At 37.8% G+C, this 24,563-nt stretch overlaps 1 protein-coding gene across 1 annotated transcript in view; it reads right to left on the bottom strand.

The window, feature by feature from the left end:
* Megf9 (multiple EGF like domains 9) overlaps positions 1-24,563 on the bottom strand; it is a 97,550-nt gene that overhangs the window by 13,042 nt on the left and 59,945 nt on the right. Inside the window, exon 3 of the mRNA XM_036178482.1 lies at positions 7,372-7,511. Coding sequence (XP_036034375.1) covers positions 7,372-7,511 — 140 coding nt within the window. The remainder of the gene's footprint in view (positions 1-7,371; positions 7,512-24,563) is intronic.

Here is a 24,563-nt window from a genome sequence, read left to right on the forward strand (position 1 = left end):
GAAAGGAAGGAAGGAAGGAAGGAAGGAAGGAAGGAAGGAAATACAAACAGAAAGAAAGAAAGAAAGAAAGAAAAGAAAGAAAGGAAGAAAGAAAGAAAAAGAAAGAAAGAAAGAAAGAAAGAAAGAAAGAAAGAAAGAAAGAAAGAAAGAAAGAAAGAATGAATGTGGTGGGTATTGTGTTCCCTGAAATATTGTGTGTTCCCTGAAATAAACATATCTGGGGTCAGAGAACAGACAGCCACTAGAACAAAGCCAGAAATGGTGGCTAGAAAATGGGAAGAGTAAACCATAACAGAAGTTGGGCGGTGGTGGTACACACCTTTTATCCCAGCACTTGGGAGGCAGAGCTAGCTGGATCTCTGAGTTCAAGGCCACTTTAGAAACAGCTAAGCATGGTGACCCAAGCCTTTAATCCCAGAAACATAACCTTTAACCCCAGGGAGTGGGGGCAGAAAGAGAAAGGTATATAAGGCGTGAGGGCCAGGAACTAAAGAGAAAAAAGCATGTAGTTAGTTAAGCATTTGGTTGGTTAAGTGTTCAGGCTTTGGAGCAACACAGTTCAGCTGAGAGTCATTGGGATGAGGACTCAGAAGCTTCCAGCCAGAGGAAAAGGGATCACCTGAGGAACTAGCAAGGTAAGATAGCTGTGGCTTGTTCTGTGTCTCTGATCTTCCAGCAATCACCCCAATAACTGGCCTCGGGTTTGATTTCATTAATAAGAACTTTTAAGATTCCTACTACAAAAGAAAGGAAGGAAGGAAGGAAGGAAGGAAGGAAGGAAGAACGAAAGAAAGAAGGAAAAAGATTTAAGGATGGAGACCACCCTCTTCTGACTTCCATGGGTACATGTATACATGCAGGCAAAACACTCATACACATAAAACAATAAAATACATACATCTAACGTAAAAAATAGATGTTTATGTGCATGTGTGTGTGTGCCTACCCATGTTTCTGTGCACATGAATGTGTAAGCACCCTCAGAGTACAGAGGAGGGAACTGGAGCTCTTTGAACTGGAGTTACAGGTGGTTGTGAGCGGCCCAGAGAAGGTGCTGGGAGCTCAACCTGGGGCTTGTGCAAGAAACAAGTGCTTTTAACTGTTGAGCCATCTTTCCAACCACTCCTGATTCATTTTTTTAACTAGCCTTGTCTTTGAATTCAATGTCTCCTATGAGAAAAAAGCTGGGAATGTGATTATAGTCACAACATGCCATTATTAGTTAATTGGCTACACACTAAAACAGACTAACTTTGTACAAAGAAAAAAATAAGATAATATATATTAACAGAGAGCAAACAATTTGTGGCACTTTCATAGTTTGGATTTTGTAGTCAAATGATGAACTATCTATGTACACAAGAAGCATCCTAAAGACAGCACTATTGAAATGCAAACTGAAGGATGGCACCTAGATGTTTGAGCATGGAGATCAAGGGAGATACAAATCTGACAACAGCACACAAACTGAGGGCATTCAAGCTAAGTCTGGCCTCAGTGAGATCACTCAGAGGGAAAGCACAAATGGAGGGGACAAATGTGCTAAACTCCCAGCTCTAAGACACTATTGTAGGGCTGACTAAGGGAGATGGGGCACAGCTGACAGAGAAGGAAAAGCATCCACAGGAAGAAAGCTAGGAGACTGGCATCCTGGACCAAAGTGGCTCCTGAGCAGTCAAGGCAGTCAGAGTCAAGCTGCTGGAGTCTCTCTGGCATGGGACCCCACAAGGACACACAAAAACCTTGCGTTCTTCAAAGCAAGTCTACTATCTGAAGGAAAAGTTGGTAGTTAAAAAATAATTAACCCTCTTACATTTTCTTAAAAGAAAATGTGATAAGCCCATCCTGAGTGAGGTAACCCAGACTCAGGACAAACATGGTCTGTACTCACTCATAGGAGGATACTAGATGTAAAACAAAGATGACTAGACTGCTACACAACTCCAGGGAGGCCACCTAGAAAACGGGACCCTAGGAAAGACACAAGGATCACCCAATGACAAAGAAATGGATGAGATCTACATGAACAACCTGGACAGCAGTGGGAGTAATGAAGGGCAAGGTTTGAGGGAAAGAAAGCTTAGGGGAGCAGGGGATCACAGCTGGATCAAGAACAGAAAGGGAGAATGAGGAATAACAGACCATGATAAATGAAGACCACATGAGAACAGGAAGAGGCAGAGTGCTGGAGAGGTCCCCAGAAATCCACAGTGATACATCCTCTGTAGACTGCTGGCAATGGTCAAGAGAAAGCCTGATCTGACCTAGTCTGGTGATCAGATGGCTAAACACCCTAACTGTCATGCTGGAACTCTTGTCCAATAACTGATGGAGCTCCAGGTGTTCAACTGTCGAGAAAGAGGAAGGTCTGCAAGAGCGTGAATTGTTGAATCCAAGATTGCAAAAAGCACAGGGACAAATAGCCAAACGAATGGAAGCACATGAATTATGAACCAAAGGCTGTGGAGCCCCCAGCTGGATCAGGCCCTCTGGATAAGTGAGACAATTGAATAGCTTGATTTGCTTGGGAGGCACCCAGTCTGTGGGACCAGGATCTGTCCTTAGTGCATGAGCTGGCTGTTTGAAACCTTGGGCTTACACAGGGACACTTTGCTCAGTCTGGAAGGAGGGGACAGGACCTGCCTGTATTGAATCCACCAGGTTTAAATGAATCCCCAGGGGTGTCTTGATCCTGGAGGACATGGGAATGGAGGGGAGGGGCTGGTGGGTAGGGTGGGGGTGGGGGTGGGAGGGGGGAAGACAGGGGAACCCACGGCTGATGTATACAATTTAAAACACATAATAATAAAGAAAAAATAGAATAAAAGAACAAAAAAATGTGATAAGGAAAGAAAATATGGAAAACAAGTAAAAGAACAAGGAAAGTGTCCTGAACAGTTTTATTAACATTTGAGACACATTCCTTGAAATCTTTCCTTATTTATAGAGATCTGGGTTTTGTCACTGAAACAGTCTTATATGGTACTTGTCACTTTATAGCCAGACTATTTACATTGTTGTGTAGCTACATGTCATTCATGAAAGAACTGTAATGAAAACAGTCTAACAGGTACCATGTCTGGGCTGATTATGATGATCAAGGCACTGTAGATGTATAAATATATTTAATTTTATAACGACCTATTAGGGGGTTTTGATTTTCTGGATTCCTAACCATATATTCTCTAGGTAACAGTATTAATTACCTATTGTTATAAATTTAGGAATCTATGGGTTTTTTTTAAGATCATAACTATCATCTGATGAGCATTTTGTTTTTCTTTTCCTTTCTTTCTTTCTTTCATTCTTTTTTTTTTCTGAGATAGGGTTTCTTTGTGTAGTTTTTGGTCCCTGTCCTGGATTTCACTCTGTAGCCCAGGCTGGTCTAGAACTCACAGATAGCTGCCTGGCTCTGCCTCCCAACTGCTGGGATTAAAGTTGTGTGCCATCACCACCTAGCTTCATTTTCTTTCCATCTTTCTTTCTCTCTCTCTCTCTCTCTCTCTCTCTCTCTCTCTCTGTCTGTCTTTCTGTCCCTCCCTCCCTCCCTCCTTTCTTTCTTTCTTTCTTTCTTTCTTTCTTTCTTTCTTTCTTTCTTTCTTTCTTTCTTTCTTTAACATAAACCTTTTTATGAATTTAAAATTATTTTCTCAGAAGGTAGGTATAGGATTTCTGGGTCAAATATTTTAAAGATCATTTTTAGACCTATTCTCAATTTTTTTCCCTATGATATTTTCACTAATATGTTCTTACTACAAAAACGGAACTTTGGACAATCTAAATCAATCTAAAACAGAAATTCCAGAAATAGTGGGAAGAACTGTGCAAACATACAAAGTGGCCACCAGAGGGCAACCATATCACATCACTGAAAACTCATTTGTGACAAAAGTTGTACAGAAACTAACTGGCTGCTGTAAGTCAGGTTCACTCCTTTATATTGGATTCTACTTTATTTTTCATATGGTAAATCATTTGTTTCTTTCAGAAACCAGAATTATTCAAAGGATTTATTTTACTCTATCTCTACAGCATGTGCAGTTCAATGTGAGAGCTGCCTCACTGTTAGAAAGAAAAAGAATCATGTGCATGGCTTTCTGGTAAAAGACCCAAAGAACAACTAATGATTCTGCACTATGAAGCATTCTTTTTGTTATCTAATGTTGAACCTCGCTGGTCTTTTTCATGTTTTTCCATTAGTTTGTGTATTTATCCAATAAAGATTAAATGAGTGGCCAGTATGTGCCAATATCTGTGCTAGAGATTGTATAAACAATGGAGGTGAAGCTGATGCTGTTCGTTCCTGCCTTGATAGAACTTATTATGTGGTGAGTAAGGCCATGTGAGTGATAGTCACAAGTAAACATGTAAACATCAATTGTGACAAGTATTCTGAAAAATTGCAAGTGCACATGCTAGTGTATAGCAGAGGACTTTGCATTTAGTGAGGAACATCAGAAAATGCTAATGAAGTCAGGGCCTAAAGAAGAATATGATTTAATAAGACAAAGGGGTCTGCAATGTGGATGGAGATGGGTTAGAAAGGCCATTCTTGGCAGAAGAAAGATCACGAATGGGACAGGGAAGAAAGGCTGGCATCACACATATAACAATGGGACAGGGAAGAAAGGCTGGCATCACACATATAACAATAAAGAAAAAGAACAGTAGGCAATATAGCACACAGTAGGTACAGCCAGATAATATAGAAAAATATAACACAATGTCTTCTAAACAGATTTCTCTGCAAATACTTCACTGGAGAGCAGAGCATAAAGCATAAGTTTCTAGCACAGGTTCTTCTGGGAATTCATTCAGTTTCTAATATTCTGATACTCTGTTCTCATTAAAAACTCTTGACCTATCAACCTCATATATCCTGATTTTTTTTTTTTTTCTGTTGGTGTTAAAATTTTTTTCCAAGAAGTTCCTCTAATCTTACATTTAGGGAATTTGTGACAATTTGACTGAGTTTGCTTGGGTGTGGTTTTCTCTGTTGGGGGGGCGGCATTTGCTGAGCTTTCTGATCTGTCAGTTGACTATATTTTTTTATTAATCATTTAGAAAATTCCTGGCCATAACTCCCTGAGCCACCCTTACATTTACATTAAACTCTGGCTGTGACCTACTTGTCTCTGCTGTGACCTACTTGTCTCTCCTGCCTTTTCTTGTACTACATTTTATCAAAATGTTTATGTTTAGATAGTTTTTATTAGATTCTATTTAGTTCTAACTTTGTCTTCACTGGGTCAAGCCTGCTCTTAAGCTTATGCCATAAGTTATTAATTTAAAATATCATTAATTTTCAGTTCTAGATTGCTTCTTTTTAATGAATATGTATGTGTGAGCAGGCTCAATATGCATGAAAGTACACATATTTGTGTGCACAAGTGTAAGCCAGAGGACAATATCAAGTGTCATCCTTAGAAATGCTGTCCACTTTCTTTGACACAAGAGTCTCTCAGTGACCTGAAGTTCTCTAATTAGGGTAGACAGGATGACCAGCAACTCCCAGGAATTCTCCTGTCTCTGTTTCCCCAGCATTAGTATTACAACTGCCTGCCACTGGACTGGAGACATGGATGGCTCAGTGTTTAAGAGAACTGGCTGCTCTTCCAGAGGACCCACATTTAAGTCTGAGTACCCACATGGCAATAGCTCACAACTGTTTGTAACTCCAGTTATAGGGGATCAGATGCCCTCTTCTGACCTCCACAGACACTGCACACATGTGGTACACAGACATACATGCAGACAAAGCACCCATACCTATAAAACCATTCACAGCACTTTTACATGGGTTCTGGGGTTAGAACTCAGGTCCTCATGCTTGCACAGCAGGCACTTTATTAACTGAGCTGTCTCCCTAGTCCTCATGATCTCCACCCCACTCATGTGTGTGCATGTCTGTAGCACAGTACAGTGCTATGCTCTAGTAAAATTTTATCTCTTTTTATCAATTTTGTCTGATTTTTCCTCTAATTCCATAATACATTAATTTTAGTTATTTTAAAGTTTCAATGTTAACTCTAATAGCAGTATTATTTGCAATGCTGACTCTATTGCTTATAGTTTTATTACTGGTCACATTTCTCCATTTTTGTAATCTCTATTATTTAGTGTATGTTACACCTGATATATAAAAGAATCAGAGTATCCTCTTTTCCTATATTGGGCAATATGAGAAAATGATGATCTCAATTCAATCAGGCACTGAAGTGGGTTGCACATGGATTGCAATTTTCATATCTACTCTAGTTCTTCACTATTTCTTGGCATGACCTTTTGGATTAAGAATCTGGGAGACCTTTGTATCCTCAGCTCTGAAAGCCTTTGAGATAGTCAGCACTGGCCATTGGGGGTTCAAATATTCAGACCCATTCCATGCATCTTTAGAATTTGGCAACAGGTTTAGAAAGAGCTGGCTGTATGTTTTAACAAGCCCTCTTCTCTCTAAAAGGACTTTGTCTCCTCAACATAAAAAATTTTCTGGCCTGGCCATCTATTTCCTTCATAGTTAGCTTTGAGAAAACTGGTCTTCTATTTAGGGCTCTTCTAGTTTCCAACTGCTACAGGCTCCAAATGGCTGTAAAAAGCTCTTTCTCAAGTACAAATCCTTTCCTTGGGCCAACCCTTACTCTTAGCCTGTGCTCAGAATAGGCAAATCTTCCCTGGAAAGATAGCATGTGGCTACAGTTGCAGCTTGACTTAACTGTAGACATCATGAGCCATAACTTTCATGACTATGCCTAAGTAACCGTACGCCCTTTCCTTATATAATTTCCCTGCACACTACAGATTTAAAAAAAAAAAAAAAGAGTGGTATGGTAAATAAACTTTACTACTAGAACCTGTTCAATATCACCAGGCTGAGATAAACTAACTATATTCTAGGTTTAATGAAAGTCACCTTTGTCCTTAACACCACATAATTCTCTACTTGCTGATCCAAGTTGTGAGGACTGGGCAATCTTGCTACCACCCTTGACCATGCTTGTGAAAGTATGCCCCCAGTCAATTGCACTCTGAAGTTCTGGATCTACTTGACACTTCCTCAAGTCTCATGGCGCATTAGTTCTTTCACACAGGATTTCCCAAGAGATCATGGCTTGCCTGGAAGAATTTTAACAAATTTTCCTAGTCTTCACTTTGTGTTGTTCTCCATACTTCTACAGCTCTTCAATCAATATGATTTTTCAAAGTCATGAAATATTTTTAAATTGCTATAAAAGTTTGGTTTGCCATATGCCTTATTATATCTATCTAAAAGAAGAGGGACCTATAAAACATTCGAAAAGAATCAATATATAAAGACTTCAAGATCCAACAAATAAAGAATAATTTCATATTCAGCTAAGGTTAACTACATACCTGTGATAACATCACAACTATCAGATCGGTTGTTGCACTGGCAGGGCAAACAGCCTGTCTTATTAAATCCATAATGTCCATCTTGGCATCGGTCACACATGGAGCCAGTGACACCTGCTCTGCACTGGCAATTCCCAGAACTGCAAATGAAAGACAATGAACAAAAGTTCAGTGATTTTGAAAACTCTATTGTCTAATGCTCCATAGATTATCTGGACATAGCCAAGAGTTTCTACTAGATTCTACTTCCCAGAGGTACAAAAGGGATTTTTTTTTTTCAGGGTTTTTGTTTGTTGTTTTCTGGAACCTGGTCTCACTTTGTAGCTCAGTCTGGCCTGTACCTCACTATGTAGCTCAGGCTTGCCTCAAGTTATAATCCTTTTACCCCAGCTTCCAAAATTAGTAACTTAATGGATATAATCCAGCTAATAGTATTAATAACAATACTTTATGACAATTCCATTCTCTATGCTTTAAAGTACATGACAAAAAAAAAAAAAAAAGAATGGAGAATAGAAGTTCCCAGTGTAAAACCTTTCTCTAGTGAACATTGGGGCTAAGAATTTATACCACTGCTGTACCTCATTTTAAGATTATCTCAAAGCTCTACAGGCATCTGTTCCAACTGGAGAAAATAAGCCAGCCTTTCCTATCTTCTGGGCCACAAATGTGAAGATTAAGATCTTGATAAATGAGACAGGCTAGTGGCATATGTCTTTATTCCCAGCACTTGTGAGGCAAAAGCAGGTGGATCTCTGTGACCAGCCTGGTCTATAAAGCTAGTTCCAGGACAGCCAGGGCTGTTACACAGGGAAATCCTGTCTCAAAAACCAATATAACCCCCCCCCCAAACAAACAAGCAAACAAACAAACATTTTAATAAATGAATCAGTTCACACTTATTTCTAGATTAGAAATGATATAACTCTCTATTTTGAGCCTACAATGTATTTAAATCATAGTTCTGATAAGTAAGATAGAATTCACAATTAAGTAATTATGACTAGAATGGGGATGTCTGATGCATTTCACACTAAATTGCTAAGATTTTATTTTTATTTATGTTTGTGTGTCTGGGTATATGTATGTTTGTGGGTACCCACAGAAGCTAGAAGAAGGTACTGGATGCTCTGGAGCTAAAGTTACAGACAATTTTGAGTTGCCAGACATAGGTACTAGCAACTTTAGTCCTCTGTAAGAGCAGCAAGTACTCGTAAGCACAGAGCCATCTCTCCAGCTCCCGCAATTAAATACTATAAAAATCCTAGATTGCTATCCAACTGTGGTGGGTATTGTGTTCCCTGAAATATTGTGTGTTCCCCGAAATAAACATATCTGGGGTCAGAGAACAGACAGCCACTAGAACAAAGCCAAAAATGGTGGCTAGAAAATGGGGAGAGTAAGCCATAGCAGAAGTTGGGCGGTGGTGGTACAGGCCTTTAATCCCAGCACTTGGGAGGCAGAGCCAGGTGGATCTCTGTGTGTTCAAGGCCACTTTAGAAAAAGCTAAGCCTGGTGACCCACGCCTTTAATCCCAGAAACCCAGCCTTTAATCTCAGGGAGTGACAGGCAGAAAGGGAAAGATATATAAAGCATGAAAACCAGGCACTAGGGTGAGTTAAGCATGTAGTTAGTTAAGCTTTTGGTTGGTTAAGCATTCAGGCTTTGGAGGAACACAGTTCAGCTGAGATTCATGTGGAGGAAGACTCAGAAGCTTCCAGCCTGAGGAAAAAGGATCACCTGAGGAACTAGCAAGGTGAGGTAGCTGTGGCTTGTTCTGCTTCTCTGATCTTCCAGCGTTCACCCCAATAACTGGTCTCAGGTTTGTTTTTATTAACAAGTACCTTTAAGATTCATGCTACATCAGATTCATACTACATCCAACCACTCCCACAAAGTAAAAATAAAAGACTTAAATTTTACTTAGTATCCCATCAATTTTTATTTATTTTCTTTTTTTAGATTATAACAATATTAACAATTCTCCCCAATCATTAAAACATAAAACTTTTGGCTATTTTTTTTAAAAAGTTTTTAATTTTTGTTTTTGTTTTGAGACAGTGTCTCTCTGTGTAGTCCTGGCTGTCCTGGAATTCACTATGTAGACCAGGTAGGCTTCAAACATACAGAGATCCTCCTACCTCTACCTCCTCTAAGTGCTGGGATTAAAGGCATGTGCTACCACGCCCAGCTTAATTTTTGTTTTAATTAGGGAAACCTGTTGAATGAATCAAAACAGAAACCAAAGGGCAAGAACATTCATTGCTGTGTCTCATGCAAACAGCCTTTCAACATACACAGGAGGACAGTCATTGCTGTGATCCATATAAGACAGCCTCCCACCACACACAGGAGGACAGTCACTGCTGTGATCCATATAAGACAGCCTCCCACCACACACAGGAGGACAGTCACTGCTGTGGTCCATATAAGACAGCCTCCTACCACACAGGAGGAGCAGGGCTAACAGTGAACTGAAGGGACAAAAGGAAGATAGATGTACTTGTGGTTGTCATCTACATAAATATCTCCTAGAGAAGGTCCATATCAGTATACAAGTTTGTTTTTCAGTTCTGAGGATTTAAACCCAAGGCATGATATATGCCAGGCAAAACACTTGACCACTGAACTACATCTCCATCCCTCAAATAATTGTTTCACAGCAACATACTGTGGCATTATTCAAATGTACCACCTCTTATTTAATTCCCTTGATGGAATTTAGGTTGCTTCTAATATCTAACTATTACAAGCATTGGGAAACCAAGTTGGGCCTGGGGGTATGCCCGTGGCAAGAAGCAGGAAGGGGGGTTGAACAAAGGCTTCCATGGCTCCTGGAGAAATCATGACATGTTATTTAGGAAAATTGCAGCTAGTTGGGACAGAAATACACAAAGTAATGTGCTGGAGAGTTGGCTCAGTGGTCTCTTATTGCTCTTGCAGAGGACCTAAGTTCAATTCCCAACACCCATGCTGTGGCTCACAACCATCCATAATTCTAGCCCCAGGGGATCTGAAGCCCTATTCCAGGAATGCTTGGGGAAATCACTGTCTGGTATATCCACTGTCACAGAAGTAATCAAAGTGACTGCAACACATGGCACAGAGAACAGCATTTCAGAATAGCTGAATCAAGTATAACTTTGACAGCATTTAATTTTTCTGTTCCATGTTCTTACAATCATTAATTTATGTCTGACTTGTCACTAATTTCTGTAAAATTTTCCTCAAGTAACTTTTGACACAGTATTTCTTCTGTAAACTTTCCTTTGTTCATTTTTACCTCTAAAATTTCTCCTGCTTTCAAGGCTCTTTTTCCAATGAAACTTTTCCTAGCTGGTCCATAGACATCTTGTTGTTCCCCATATTTACATTTTAATCCCAAGTGTAATTTGTTCTATATTATTTCAATGTGTTAAGCTTTTTTTCTCATTAGATTATAAAATTCCTGAAATAAAAGCTTATCATGTAATTTCCTATTTTCAAGACCTACCACAAGTACAGGGACCATGCTCTTTAACAGGCTGTTTTAATGCTGGACATCTTGTTAAATGGGAATTTCAGTTCAAGGATTGTATGTAACCAACTTGGTAACCTCAGAAATGTAAAACAAGTAAATACTTGGTTTGTTGTACATATTTAATAAATACCTGATGAATGCTCAATAAATATACAGACTAAAATTTGGAATTAGGCATTGGGAGGAGGAAAGATTAAAAACACTAATTACCAGGGTTCATTGGAAAAAAAAAAAAACAACTAAAGTATTTTCTCTTTGCCCCCTATTTTCTTCAATAGGGATACTGTTTTGTTTGATTTTTAAATTTTTTTTTTTTTTTTTTGAAGACAGGCATTCAGTAGGTCATCCAGTCCAGGCTGGCCTCTAACTCTCTTTCAGCCTTCTGAATGCTGTGACTATAGGTGTACACCACTACACTTGGGGGGAAATGCCTTCCTTTACATGTTCATTCTAGACCTCAAAAGTTAGACTCTGTATGAGCAGATCTTGGCAGCAGTCACATTTGATAGGAGACAATTTAACGGAAAGCTACATTTTAAAATAGTTTTCTTAGAGATTTAGCTGCTAATAGTGATTCCCTAAGGAGTTGTTGATTCGGTTCAGCAGGCCAAGCTAAAACTATTAATACTTACCCAGCTCTTATGCATGTCAGTTAATGCACTTCCCTACCAGCTCTCTACTTCTATTACTGTAATAAAAATAGAAGTTCTAAATTTGAAGATTATTGGGACTCTGGACTAAATTTTGCAGAATAGAAGCAATGTAATTTTCAACCATGGATACTCTACTGTAGTTTACAAATCTAAGGGTTTTATTTAATTAAGATTTTCTCATTTTACTATGCTCCTAGTCCAACCAGTAAGTTTTACCTTTTACCCCTAAGAAAATATTTTAAACAGAGTTGAACTTTGCTTCTGTGATGGCTAGTGTTGACTGCCAGCTTCACAGGATCTGGAATCATCTAAGAGGCAAGATTTGAAGCACGTCTATGAGGGATTATCTTGACTAGGTTTTTTAAGGTAGGAAGATTCATTCTAAAAGTGGATTGGGTCCCAGAATGCAGAAAAAGGAGAAAGGCTCCTAAGGATGAGCATTCATTAGCCTCTGTTTCCTTACTAGGGATGTAATGACCAGTGGCCATAAATTCTGTTATCAGAACTTTTCCACCATTATGACTGTAGCCTGGAGCTGAGGGCTAAAATAAGTCCTTTCTGCCAGATGTTGCTTTTGCCTCAGTATTTTAACACAACAACAGGAAGAGCAACTAAGACAGCTTTCCTCTTCTGCTTGTCATGGTTATCTAAAGAACTGTCAAAAAGGAATAGAAAAGTAGAAAAAAAACCCCTCATTTTTACATGGAAAGTTAGTATGCTTTTAGTCAAATAAATCTAATCTAGAAAAGAAAGAAGACCAGTCTTGTGATAATATTATATACTTACCACCTCTCAAATATTGTATCTTAAAAAAATCATGTATTGAACTATATTTCTACTCAAAGTTACCTAGTCTATTCAGCCATCCAATTTTCTGGCAAATAAGTGAATTTGCATAAAAAAATTACAGAAAAAAAACTTAAAATAGAGGCGTTCTAAAAGCAGGAACAACTGGGTGGTGGTGGTGCATGCCTTTAATCCCAGCCCTCGGGAGATCTTTGGGAGTTCGAGGTCAGCCTGGTCTCCAAAGTGAGTTCCAGGAAAGGAGTGAGTTCCAGGAAAGGCGCAAAGCTACACAGAGAAACCCTGTCTCAGAAAAAAAAAAAAAAAAAGCAGGACCAATATAACACCAACAACAATATAAAAACAATGAGCCTCTGTGTTGAAGACCTATGTTAATATTCTCCTCGTTCTCCAGGTAACTCTTCTAGGTGGAAGTCATAATCTTTAGTTTGCTATTGAGAAGTCAGTTATTGTTTATAGTCAGTGAGTTGGGGTTTATTCATCATTATCATTCTGTGTACCCCACACATCATATCTCACTGCCCCTAAAGTTCTGACCTTCCTCTCTACCTGGTCTAGAATAAACATTGTCTCTCAGTTCCAGTAAAAGTCAAATGTTCCCCAAAAGAACATGAACATCCTGACATTTGAAAAGCTGTGGAAGGGTAACAAAGCCCAAGGTTCTCAGAAGTTACAATAGCAAGTATTTAGATACTCAAGTTAGATGACAGTTTTAAACTTTGTACTGTTGATACAGATGGTAAGCACTGCTCTTTTAAAAGATCCAATAGGCATTTACTAAACATGCCTCTTAAATAACTTTGGAATGCCTATTTTTCTAAGGCAGAACAAAGTGGGTCAGGAGACCAGCAGCCAGTGACCCAGCTCATTCAATAACATATGTAACACAGTACATTTTAGGATAAACAATAATTGAAGCATTATTTGTTTTGCAAGGATTAATTAGTACATTTTCATTTGTCTGAATTGATTATCAAATCATATTACCTATAATAACTTCCTGTATAGAGAAAACATGCATTGATGCTATTTAAGGTCCCATGAACTCTTGTTTTCTTGTTCCAGAACATTAAATGCTGTCCTAGAAATATGGATATGGACAGTCTGGGGTGTCAGTTAAAAAAATAAAGAAACGAGAAAAATAAATATATAATAAGGAGGAGCTGGGAAAGCAAAGATCATGAAACAGCAAAGCAGATTTCTTATTCACCTCTCTCTTTCTTTCCCTCCTCCACCCCTCTCTCTTCCCATGCCTTCCTTTCTCTCTCCATTAAACAGAAAACATTTAAAATATGAAAGTTCATCATATGGATATATCATTTCAATCATGCAGACCATAAAAAGCCCTATTCATTTCTGAATTCATTTTACTCATTTTCACATGCAGAGGAAAAAAAAAAACCAAAACAGAGAAGATGCCCCTAATACATATCTAGTCTTACCCAAATATACCCCAAAGCTACTAAATGATTTTGCAAAGAGAATGTGCATTCATCATGTCTGAAACACAGGAAGATCTTATGATTCAGTAAGAAGGGAATCACTCAAGTCCTTCTACATGTGAGAAAACTACAAAGAACTATTACTCCTACCGAAGATGGCATTCTGAAGATGCCATTCAAGCATTCTGAAGCATCTATGAAAACAAGCTTGTTCTTCATTTGTCTAAGACATCACTTAGTATACAAATGGATGAGTTATTTCTGAGGATCTACCATGAGACAATGAACTACAAACATCCCATAGCTATGATACAGCCATGTTTCTTGAGTTGTTATTGCCTCTATAGCAGCAGTTCTCAACCTGTTGGTCATGACCCCCTTGGAGGTCGCATATCACATATCCTGTATATCAGACATTTACATTATGATTCATAAGAGTAGTAAAATTACAGTTACAAAATAGCAATGAGCCTAGCGGTGGTGGCTCACGGCTTTAATCCCAACACTTGGGAGGCAGAGGCAGGTGGATTTCTGTGAGTTCAAGGCCAGCCTGGTCTCTGTAGAGCAAGATCCAAGACAGGCACTAAAGCTATACAGAGAAACCCTGTCTCGAAAATTTAAAAAAAAAAAAAAAAGAATGAAAGAAAGAAAGAAAAAGAAAAAGAAAAAGGAAAAGGAAAAGAAAAAGAAAGGAAGAAAGAAAGAAAAAAGAAATAGCAATGAAATAATTTTATATTTAGGGATCACCACAACATGAGAAATTGTATTAAAAAGTTGCAGCATTAGAAAGGTTGAGAACCAATGGTCTCTAAGGTGTTTTCTCTTTAGAATTCTGTTCTGGGCACTCAAAACACTGATGTCAGCTGGAATCTTTCTCCCTGGAGAATCTATCCCTTAGTTACTTATTTTAAAACCAACCGGAGTTAACTTCAGGAATCTTGATGAAGCAAATGATTGAATCTAGGTATCATGCCTCACTTTTCCTGGGTAGATTTTTTTTTTTAAATAACAGGAAAAGAGGTGCTTTCTTTTCACTTAAGAAAATTGAGGGAGTAGAGTGGGAAGTTTGCTTGTGAGAGCTGTACGCAAAGTGCCTTTCCATCATGTTACTCATGGCCCACAGCCAATTTTGGCATGTATAAGAATTCAATCACTCAGCAAACATAAAGCTTTGCCTGTGTGACTTCTTTTACAGAGTAAAGCCATACAACACTCCCTTTCATCGGCTCCCTGTTACAGACTGCTGAATGCTTTCGGAAGCAAAGGTCAATGATATAATCACGAGGAAGGGGATGTAAAAACATGGTTTGTGCTTATCCATAGATCAGAAATGAAAGAATTGAAGATTTACAGCTTCATCACTCTAGAGGAAGGGCATAGCACTCCATTTTGAATAGAAATCAGAAATCTGTAAGATACGCTAGCAAGACATTTAAGTTAGAATTTGTTTCTCTGGTGTCATTTCCTATGGACTTTAATATCTAGCAAATTGTGAACACTGTACAGAGAATAAGCTTATTCTAGTTAGGAAAACTATGCTTATACCCCACATATCTTAAACTATCCAAATAGGGTTTTAAATTCTTCTTGTGTTGCCAAGGCTTAGTTACAGAATTTGCACAATCATTGATATCAATAAATATTGTAAAGCTTTAATTCTTAAAAAGTCATTTGTTCAAGGAGGCCTAATAATAATAAAGAACATTATACATGAAGAAAATTGTCAAAAAGTTCATTAAAATTTTTAAATGTTGTTTCTTAGGGTTAGTGGCATAGCTCAATTTGCAGAGCACAAAAACATGTATAAGGTCCTGGGTTTAATCTTTACCCCCTAAATGTGGTGTGTGTGTGTGTGTGTGTGTGTGTGTGTGTGTGTGTGTGTTTAGATTTTTAAAGATTCTGTTTTGCTTAAGATGTATGGATAGAGAATATTCAGAATTTCCATTATTTTATAATTATAGTGATTAAGTGGGAGGGGTAGAAGACAGGAAAGAAGGTATCAGAGTTTATGGAAAAACAGTTTGAGGAGATAGAGCTTGGTTCTCATCCATCTTTCCTGGTGAGTAGCTGGCACAAAGCACATACTCTCCCTTAGCCTAGATATTTTCCTTTGCGAAGTGAAGATGACCACAACAACCTTTATGAAGCAGACTACTGTGAGAACTGAAAACCATATACACAGTGTCCATACAAACTTCAACTCAAACATGAAAGCAACCATGAAGATGGTGACAATATTCTTAGATTATGTTTCCCCCACCAACACATATTAGAATAGGTTGGAATTCATAGTATCTAAATACAGGAAAGACTTCAAGTTATTTGCTTTTTAGATTCTATTTTTAAAATCCCTTTTTAGAAAGTGGCAAGAAATTAAAGGTAAGTACTTACAATTTTTAATGAAGAAAAATTTTAAATGTATTTTACATTCCAAAGATCCCCTTCTTCCCTCCTCTTGCTCCTCCAGCCTCCCCCTCCCAATACAACCCCCATTCCCTTCTACAAGGTAAAGCCTCCCATGGGGAGTCAGCAGAGCTTGGTACATTCAGTACAGGCAAGTCCAAGACTCTCCCCCTGCCTCAAGGCTATGCAAGGTGTCCCATCACAGAAGTGGGCTCCAAAAGGCCCGCTCATGGCACCAGGGATGGATTCTGACCCTAATGCCAGGAGGGCCCTTAAGCAGATCATGCTACACAATTGTCTCACTATATGCAGAGGGCCTAGTCCAGTCCCATGCAGGCTTCACAGCTGTTTATCTAAATTTCATGAGTTCCCACTAGTTTGGCTTGGTTTGGTTGTCTCTGTAGGTTTCCCCATCATGATCTTGATGCCCCTGCTCATAGAATCCCTCTTCTGGAGTTCAGCATAGTGTTTGGCTGTGGATCTCTGCATCTGCTTCCATCAGTTACTGGATGAAGGCTCTGTGATGACAGTTAGGATATTCACTGATCTGATTACTGGGGTAAGCCAGTTCAGGCAACCTCTCCACTATTCCTAGTAGTCTAAGCTGGGGTCATCCTTGTGGATTCCTGGGAACTTCTAGCACCAGGTTTCTCCCTATCTCCATGATGTCTCCCTCTATCATGGTATCTCTTCATGTAAGCACTTAATTTCTTCACTAGTTTGGAGCAACAGGTAGCTAGGGAAAGGATATATTATGATACATGTTACAGTTTCCAGAGAGAAAATCTTACAATTCTGAAGGGAAAACTCTGGAAAGTCCTACATCATGTAGAATCAAAGCCAGTTGTATCAATGAACTAATGATTTCATTTATTTGTTTTTAAATATCAAATATCATGGCACATTTTTGTCATTAAAACATCTAGTGATTCTTAAGATTTTCAGGATATAAACTACATGTTTATGTATATATTTAGATGCAATATCATTAACTTTAACTAAAATATATTAATTGATGTATTTATGGTCACTAGGATCTGGAGGGATGGTTCAGTGATGCTCTTGGTTCCCAGTACCTATATCATGAAGATTACAACTGCCTATAACTCCAGTTTGAAGGGGATTCAATGCACTCTTCTGGACTTCATGGGCACCCTTATGCACACATCTGTCCTCAAACACACATACACATACTTTTGGTCACTAAAGAGCCTTACTCTTTTCTCTTCCTCAGATAGTTTACATGTTACTCTGACAGGGAGAAAAAGAAACAGAAAAATTATATTAACTAAGTCTATCGATTTTCGTTTTGTTTTAAGAAGGAAGAACAATTTAGTTTGGCAAGAGACTGAGACCAGTAATTAAAATAGAGTTTGAAAAAAAAAATCTGTTGATTATAACTTCTTTCAAACTGTTAAAATAAGGTTTAAGAGGTAGTAAGAAAATTTAGCCACTAGAAAAGTTTTTATATAGGAAAATAAAATGAAAAGTTACTGACAATACTTCATTTCATTTTGAGCTAGAGTTTTGTAAGGGAAATGAAAAAATAGTTTCCTGTCTTATTAGCAAAAATACTCAACAGTTGGACATTTGGCTGGAGACTGTCTGTCCCTATCTTTCTGGTCATGGAAAAAATCATTATACAATGAGCAAAGCTCCTTTTCTTGAGGAAAAAAAAGATAGCTTTATTGTTGAAAACACTGGGCTATTATGCCAAACATTCCTTGTATTTTTTGAGGACAAATAGTACACAATTTTAGAGCAAAGTCAAATTTCAGACAGAAATTCCCAATAATTAAAGTGTATTACCTAAGTACAAAAATATTTTCTGAAAATTTACCATCACAAAATTTAAAAGCTTCTTTGAAAAATCAGTAGCAAAAGAGAGGCAAAAACATCAAAAATAATCATATTCCCAGAGCTATAACTCAGAAACTTGGCTTAATTAGATAGGAAGGTTATTTCTCATTCCCTTCACTTTTTTTTTTTTTTAAACAGAAGAAACAGAGCTCTAGAATTCTTGGCCCACTCAATTATTCCATTACTTGGACAGTGATTCATTCTCATTCTTATTCATATTCTCTCTCTCTCTCTCTCTCTCTCTCTCTCTCTCTCTCTCTCTCTCTCTCTCTCTCTCTCTCTCTCCTCTCTCCAGGGTCTATTTTGTAGCCCTGGATGACCTTGAACTTGCTATGCAAACCAGGCTGGCCCTGAATTCACAGAGATTCCCCTGCCTCTGCCTGCCAAGTGACAGAATCAAAGGTGTGTGCCACCATGCCTGGTTTGTTTTCAATTTTTAACTGTTGTGAACCACACTCTGTGAACCTCATCTATATTCCTTATGCTCCTGAGTACAATTTTCCCTAAGGAATGTACCAAGGAGTGAATTACTAGGCAACTGATTTCACTAGGCAGTGCATGTTTTGCAATGAAGGAAAAGTGCTCTGTGCTTCAGCAACACTTGGCATTCTTGTGATTACTAAAGCAATGAGGTATCTTCATAATTGCAGGTCATGTGAGTTTGCTCTTCAGTAAAGGCTCTCTCAAGTACCTTCCACATTTATTTCTAGAAATTCTAGAAATGTTTCTGGGAAAGCAGTCCTGCCACTTTCAAATGTTGTAATTGTCCTTTCTCAATACATGGTTTGTCTTTTTACCTTCTTTATAAGATCTTTTCATAAACAGAAGTCTCCACTTTTAATATAGTTAAATTGATCAGGATTTTCCTTTTTATATTTTGAAGGTTAGTTTAGTAAAATTAAGAGCATACATACTAAGATAATTATGTTTCATGCATTTTAAAAATAACTAAAGGGGCTGGTGAGAGGATCAGCAGTTACAAGTACTGGCTGATCTTCTAGGGGACCCAAATTCTATTCCCAGCTCCCACATGGTGGCTCACAATTGTAATTCTACTCCCAGCAATAGAACAATGACTAAGACAAACACCAAGTTCTCTTAACTGCTGACCCATCTCTCTAGCCCTGTGTAAATAATTTAATCCCTTTTCTTATCTCTGTGTAAATTACTTAACCCCTTTTCCTACCTGTAAGATGGAGAAAGTGTCTCAGACAATTATCATAAAGCTTAATTTAGTAAACATGTTAGGCATGTATGTAGAACATGCCTGACACATTAAAAACTGTATGTGCAGTCACTAGTTTTATACTACTGTTGAAGCATCTCACTATACCTAAAGGTCATTCATTACAATGCTCCCCTAGAGCTTTATGTTTGCTTTCACATTTAAGTCTTTAGTCCACCTGAAACTTTCCTTTGTGTATGTTATAAATTAGGGGTCCAACCACACTCTCTTTATCATAGTATCAGTTAACCTCTACTCCTGAGTACTTCTGCCACATGCTCATGTCTTTGTGCATATAAGCAGTCTTAGGGTTCACATTGTTTAATCTGTGTGCCTGTCCCTGAGCTCAATACCTAAGCACACTCCTTTATCAGAGACACAGGCAATACTCTTCCACCAGGGGTCTCTATGACATGCCCCTAATTTATTGTGTCCCTTATTCAAATGCTATATTTTTCATAAGGACTTACCTAACCACACTAAAAATTCTAAGTTTTCTTACTATTTAATACAAGCACGTATTTTATTTTCTTCCTTGTTACCTTGTTCATTCTCTTCCTCTAGGAAGACAGTTCTATGAGGTCAAGGAATGCTATGTGCCTTGTCCATTGTTGTATTTCCAGTGCATAGCTTGTTATGTAGCAGCAGACTGCTACATTTGGCTCCAAAATTCATGCAATTTCTTCATTAAGTCATGACAATCTCTAAATGTATTACATCTGTTTGCACCTTAGTCCATTTAGTATCTCCCACACACTTAGTCCTGGTACTTTACGTCACATTTTCCACATCCCTTCAAATGCTGGGAAAATCGTCATTCTAGGTGATTAAAACAAAACCCTTTTTTTTAAACATTTATTTATTTATTTGTTTTGTTTGTTTATTTTTTACTTTAAAAATTTTTTATAAATAATTTGATTTAATTTTACATATCAACCACTGATTCCCCTGTCCTCCCTCCTCCTGCCCTCCCCCAATTCACCCTCCACTCTCATCTCCTCTAGGGCAAGAACTCCCCTGGGGATTCAGCTCAGCCTGGTAGATTCAGTCAAGGCAGGTACCTCTCCTCCCTTCACCCAGGCAGAGCAAAGTGTCCCAGCATAGGCCCCAGGCTCCAAAAAGCCAGCTCATACACTAAGTACAGGTCCCAGTCCCACTGCCTGGAGGCCTCCCAAACAGTTCAAGCTAATCAATTGTCTCACTGATCCAGTTGGGGGCTCCTCAGCTATTGGTCATAGTTCATGTGTTTCCACTAGTTTGGCTATTTGTCCTGGTGCTTTTTCCAATTATGATCTCAACATCTCTCGCTCACACAATCCCTCCTCTTTCTCGCCTTTTGGACTCCCGGAGCTCCACCTGGGGCCTGGCCATGGATCTCTGCATCCGCTTCCATCAGTCATTGGATGAGAGTTCTACCACGACAGTTAGGGTGTTTGGCTGTCTGGTCACCAGAGTAGGTCAGTTCGGGCTTTTGCTCAACCACTGCCAATAGTCTATTGTGGAGGTATCTTTGTGGATTTCTGGGGACCTCTCTAGTACTTTGCTTCTTCCTATTCCCATGGGGTCTTCATTTATCATGGTCTCTCTTTCCTTGTTCTCCCTCTCTGTAGAACAAAACTTTTAATGACATGAGCTTAGATTTGTTCTTTAAAATAAGACTAAGAAAAGCTTACAGGAAAAAAAAAGTACATCAAAGAAAAATCTATTTTGCTCAAATTTCCCCATATGTGTTATATATACACATACATATTTGTGTGTATGTGTGTGTCTGTACAGGTGCAGGCCAAAAGAAATGATTGGTGTCTTCCTCTATTCTTTCCATTGTGTCTTTTTAAGAAAGGGTTTCTTACTGAATCTGAAGCTCACTTATTCAACAAAACTAGCTCGTCAGGAAGCTCCAGTGATCCTCCTGTATCTGCCCTCCCAGCCCTTGAATTACAAGTGTGTGCCACCATGCCCAGCATTTTAAATGGATACTGCAAATCTAAAGTCAGGTCCTCATGTGGCAAGCACTTTACCAAATAACAGCTCCCCACACTTCCACTTAACCTTTCCTAATAAATTTGCTTAATCAATTAAGACTCTGCCAGTTTTCATTAGCTTATATAAGCAAAGACTAGAGGATTCCTATCAAGCATCTTCTATCACTTGTACTTCGTGCCCATGCATATATATTGAGTGGATTTGGGGCAACAATTTTTTTGCTTACTGTCCATTATTATCAATGGCTCTGAAATTGTAATATGCATCAAAATCATCAGAGGGTTTACTGTAACCTTCATTGTTGAGCCCTATCTCAGAAATTTTGGTTCAATATGTCTGGCTTGAGCCTGGGATTTATATTTTTAACTAATACCCAGATTATGCTCATACTGTTGATCAGGGACCATAACTAGAAAACCATTGTATGGAATTAACTTGAAAAACATCACTAGATATTTTACAAGGTTTATAGTCCTAGCCCTTCCTGGTAAATTTTTCATCTCTAGCCTTAGCATTATACTATTAACTTGATAGGAATCCCAACCTAAGAGGAAGATACTTCAGGCAAATGACTCCAGGGGTATGTCATTAAGCCCTGGTCCCTTTTACCTTACTCTCTGGCCTTCTCATTAAATGAATTACAATTACTGTCCCTAGCGGCTCAGTGTTTGGTTATTAGACCTAGTTGCTCTGCCTGCCTTCTTCCCACTTCAATGAATAAATAAATGACACTTGTGTTCAGATATCCAAAAGTAAAATACCTATCATTAAAACCCCAAGACATGTTCTGACTCTTCAAATCAGTTTGATATGTCCTACTTCTTGTCTTTTTCTTTCAAATGATTCTCAATATACACTCTTACTACTTCATGTATCCTTCTATAAAATACTTATTGTTACTGTGGTCCAAAGTGATTTCTAAATTTATCTCTTCAATGACCAACCCCTACACCAATGAATCATACAGACACCCAACCTAGCACTTACATGAGATACCCACACTGCCACATATAATCTTGCCATGTTCTATTTCAATGCACAATGGAAAGAGCCTTTGAGCCAAACAGGTCTGAATTCACTATTTTTTTTTAACTCTCAGATTCCATTTACAAAGTTCAAAAGCAGTTGTTTAACATGTATAAGTCCTTGGGTTTATTTTTCCCTCATCTCAAATAGAAATATGCTAATTATTAGTTATTACATGTTGCTAAGTAATTTAGTTTCTGAGAGAATGATGATTGAGTTGTTAAAAGTTGGAGAGTATGTACATATAAAGCATCAAACACAAAGGTTTAACCACATTCATTAACATTAATCTCCTTATTCCTCCTGATACCTTTTCTGGATTATGCTGCTTCTTTGAACAAATAGGTCAGTCAAGAAAAGTGATATATTTCTCTGTAATTTTTCCCTCAAATAGCTATTGCATCTGTTGTGTTGTACATCCTATTCATTTTCTGAACTCTTTAAAAGATTATTTCAAGATTAAAAAGTAAAACTTAAAAATGGTCATGGTACGTGTTGAAAATTAGACACAGACGAGAAAGAAGTTTGTCATTGACACCAGAAACTGTCTTTTCATTATAATCTTTTAACAACATGGAAACTATGTTTCTTCCCCTTCAGCATAGTAATTATAATAAAATTAACCCTTGGCATATCTTTGAAAACCTATCCAGTATTAAGGAACTTATCTACTGAAAAATGTATTTATTCGTTAATATATTTTTGTGTGTCTCTCTCTTAGTCAAGAACTCTTGATCTAGAGCACAGAGACACATGTGACTCCAGAACTGAATGCCATGGAAGTCTTTAGGGTTTTGTTCTCATCATTTGTTTGTTGTTGTTCTTCGAGACTAGGGCTTGCTATTTAGTCCAGGCTACCCTAGAACTTATGATCTCTTTCTGCATCACCTCCTGTGTGCTACCACAGCTAGCTGTTCATGGGAATTTAAAGTAGTGAAAGAACATGCAATGTTAGAAGCCATCAAATTGACTCTTCTCATACTGGTAGTTAATAGACACTCAAACTTGGGCTTATATAACCTTTTGATTATTTCTTATCTATAATTTGCTGGATAATCACACTTATCTATTTCTTAGAGTTGCTACTGAATCAAATTATAAGATTACTATGAACTGTAAATTGCTTTACAGATATTATAAAATAAACATTCTCATAAAACATAATGAATTTACTAATACATTTAGAAGCTTGAAAAACTCAGAAAGAAGGGAAACATCACATCATTGGTGGCACTGTATTCTAGTACAGCTGTTATGGAAAAAGAGTACAGAAGTTCCTTAAAACAATATAAAAAGGGCAACTATATGATTCAGCAATCCCACTGCTGGGTATATAACCAAAGGAAATTTAATCAATATGTTGAAGAGGAATCTCATTTTTACTGGAACACTGTTCACAAGAATCTAGAAATGCAAACAACTCTACTGTCCAGCAGCTAAACAATGTATAAAGAAGTATGCACAACAGAACCCTATTCAGATATAGAAAATAATGAAACTCTGTCATTTGTGGCAATATAGGAGATCATTATGTTAAATGAAATAAGCCAAACACAGAAAGATAATACTACATGACCTCATTCATATGTAGACTAGAAAGCTGATCTCACTGAAGTTGAGGATAGAGTGGTAGTTAACAGAGTCCTGGAAGAGTTAGAAGGACTAGGAGATGAGAAAAAAACATGTATAGGTGGGTGAGGGGAGACTAAGAGTAAGGAGTTCTGGTGTGTCACTGCACTCTAAGGTGACTACAAATGTCAAGTATGCGCTGTGCATTTCAAAAGGACATAAGAAAGATTGTTTTTTTCACTGTCACAAATGGATGGAATGATTTGAGCAAATAATTTTTTTGGCATAAAGAGATGATAAATGTTTGAAGAAATACATGTATGTCAAATATAAATAGTAAAATATATATGTACTTTATAACTTTTGGGTTATATATGAGTAAAAATGTAATTAAGTAAATAATTGTCAAAGTGCATTGTATCATGTTAGAGGACTAATGAGTAACATAATTTTTGAACCGACTCTACATGTTGATTTAAGACACAGGGGAAGACAAAGCTTTCTCTGTAGGAACAAAAGTCCTTTTATTTCAAACTAAAATTCTAGTTCTAGAAAGTCTTCTTTTAAAATCTTAAGAAAGGACATTAAATTGGGCTGTGAGTTTAATTGTATATTCTTACCATAACATCATATATCTAAATGTGCACATGCTCATGTAACAAAATGAATTCTTTAAGCCCATGAAAAAGTATCACTTGGACCAACTT

The sequence above is a fragment of the Onychomys torridus genome, chromosome 2, assembly GCF_903995425.1.
Source record: "Onychomys torridus chromosome 2, mOncTor1.1, whole genome shotgun sequence".
In the NCBI taxonomy this organism is placed as follows: domain Eukaryota; kingdom Metazoa; phylum Chordata; class Mammalia; order Rodentia; family Cricetidae; genus Onychomys; species Onychomys torridus.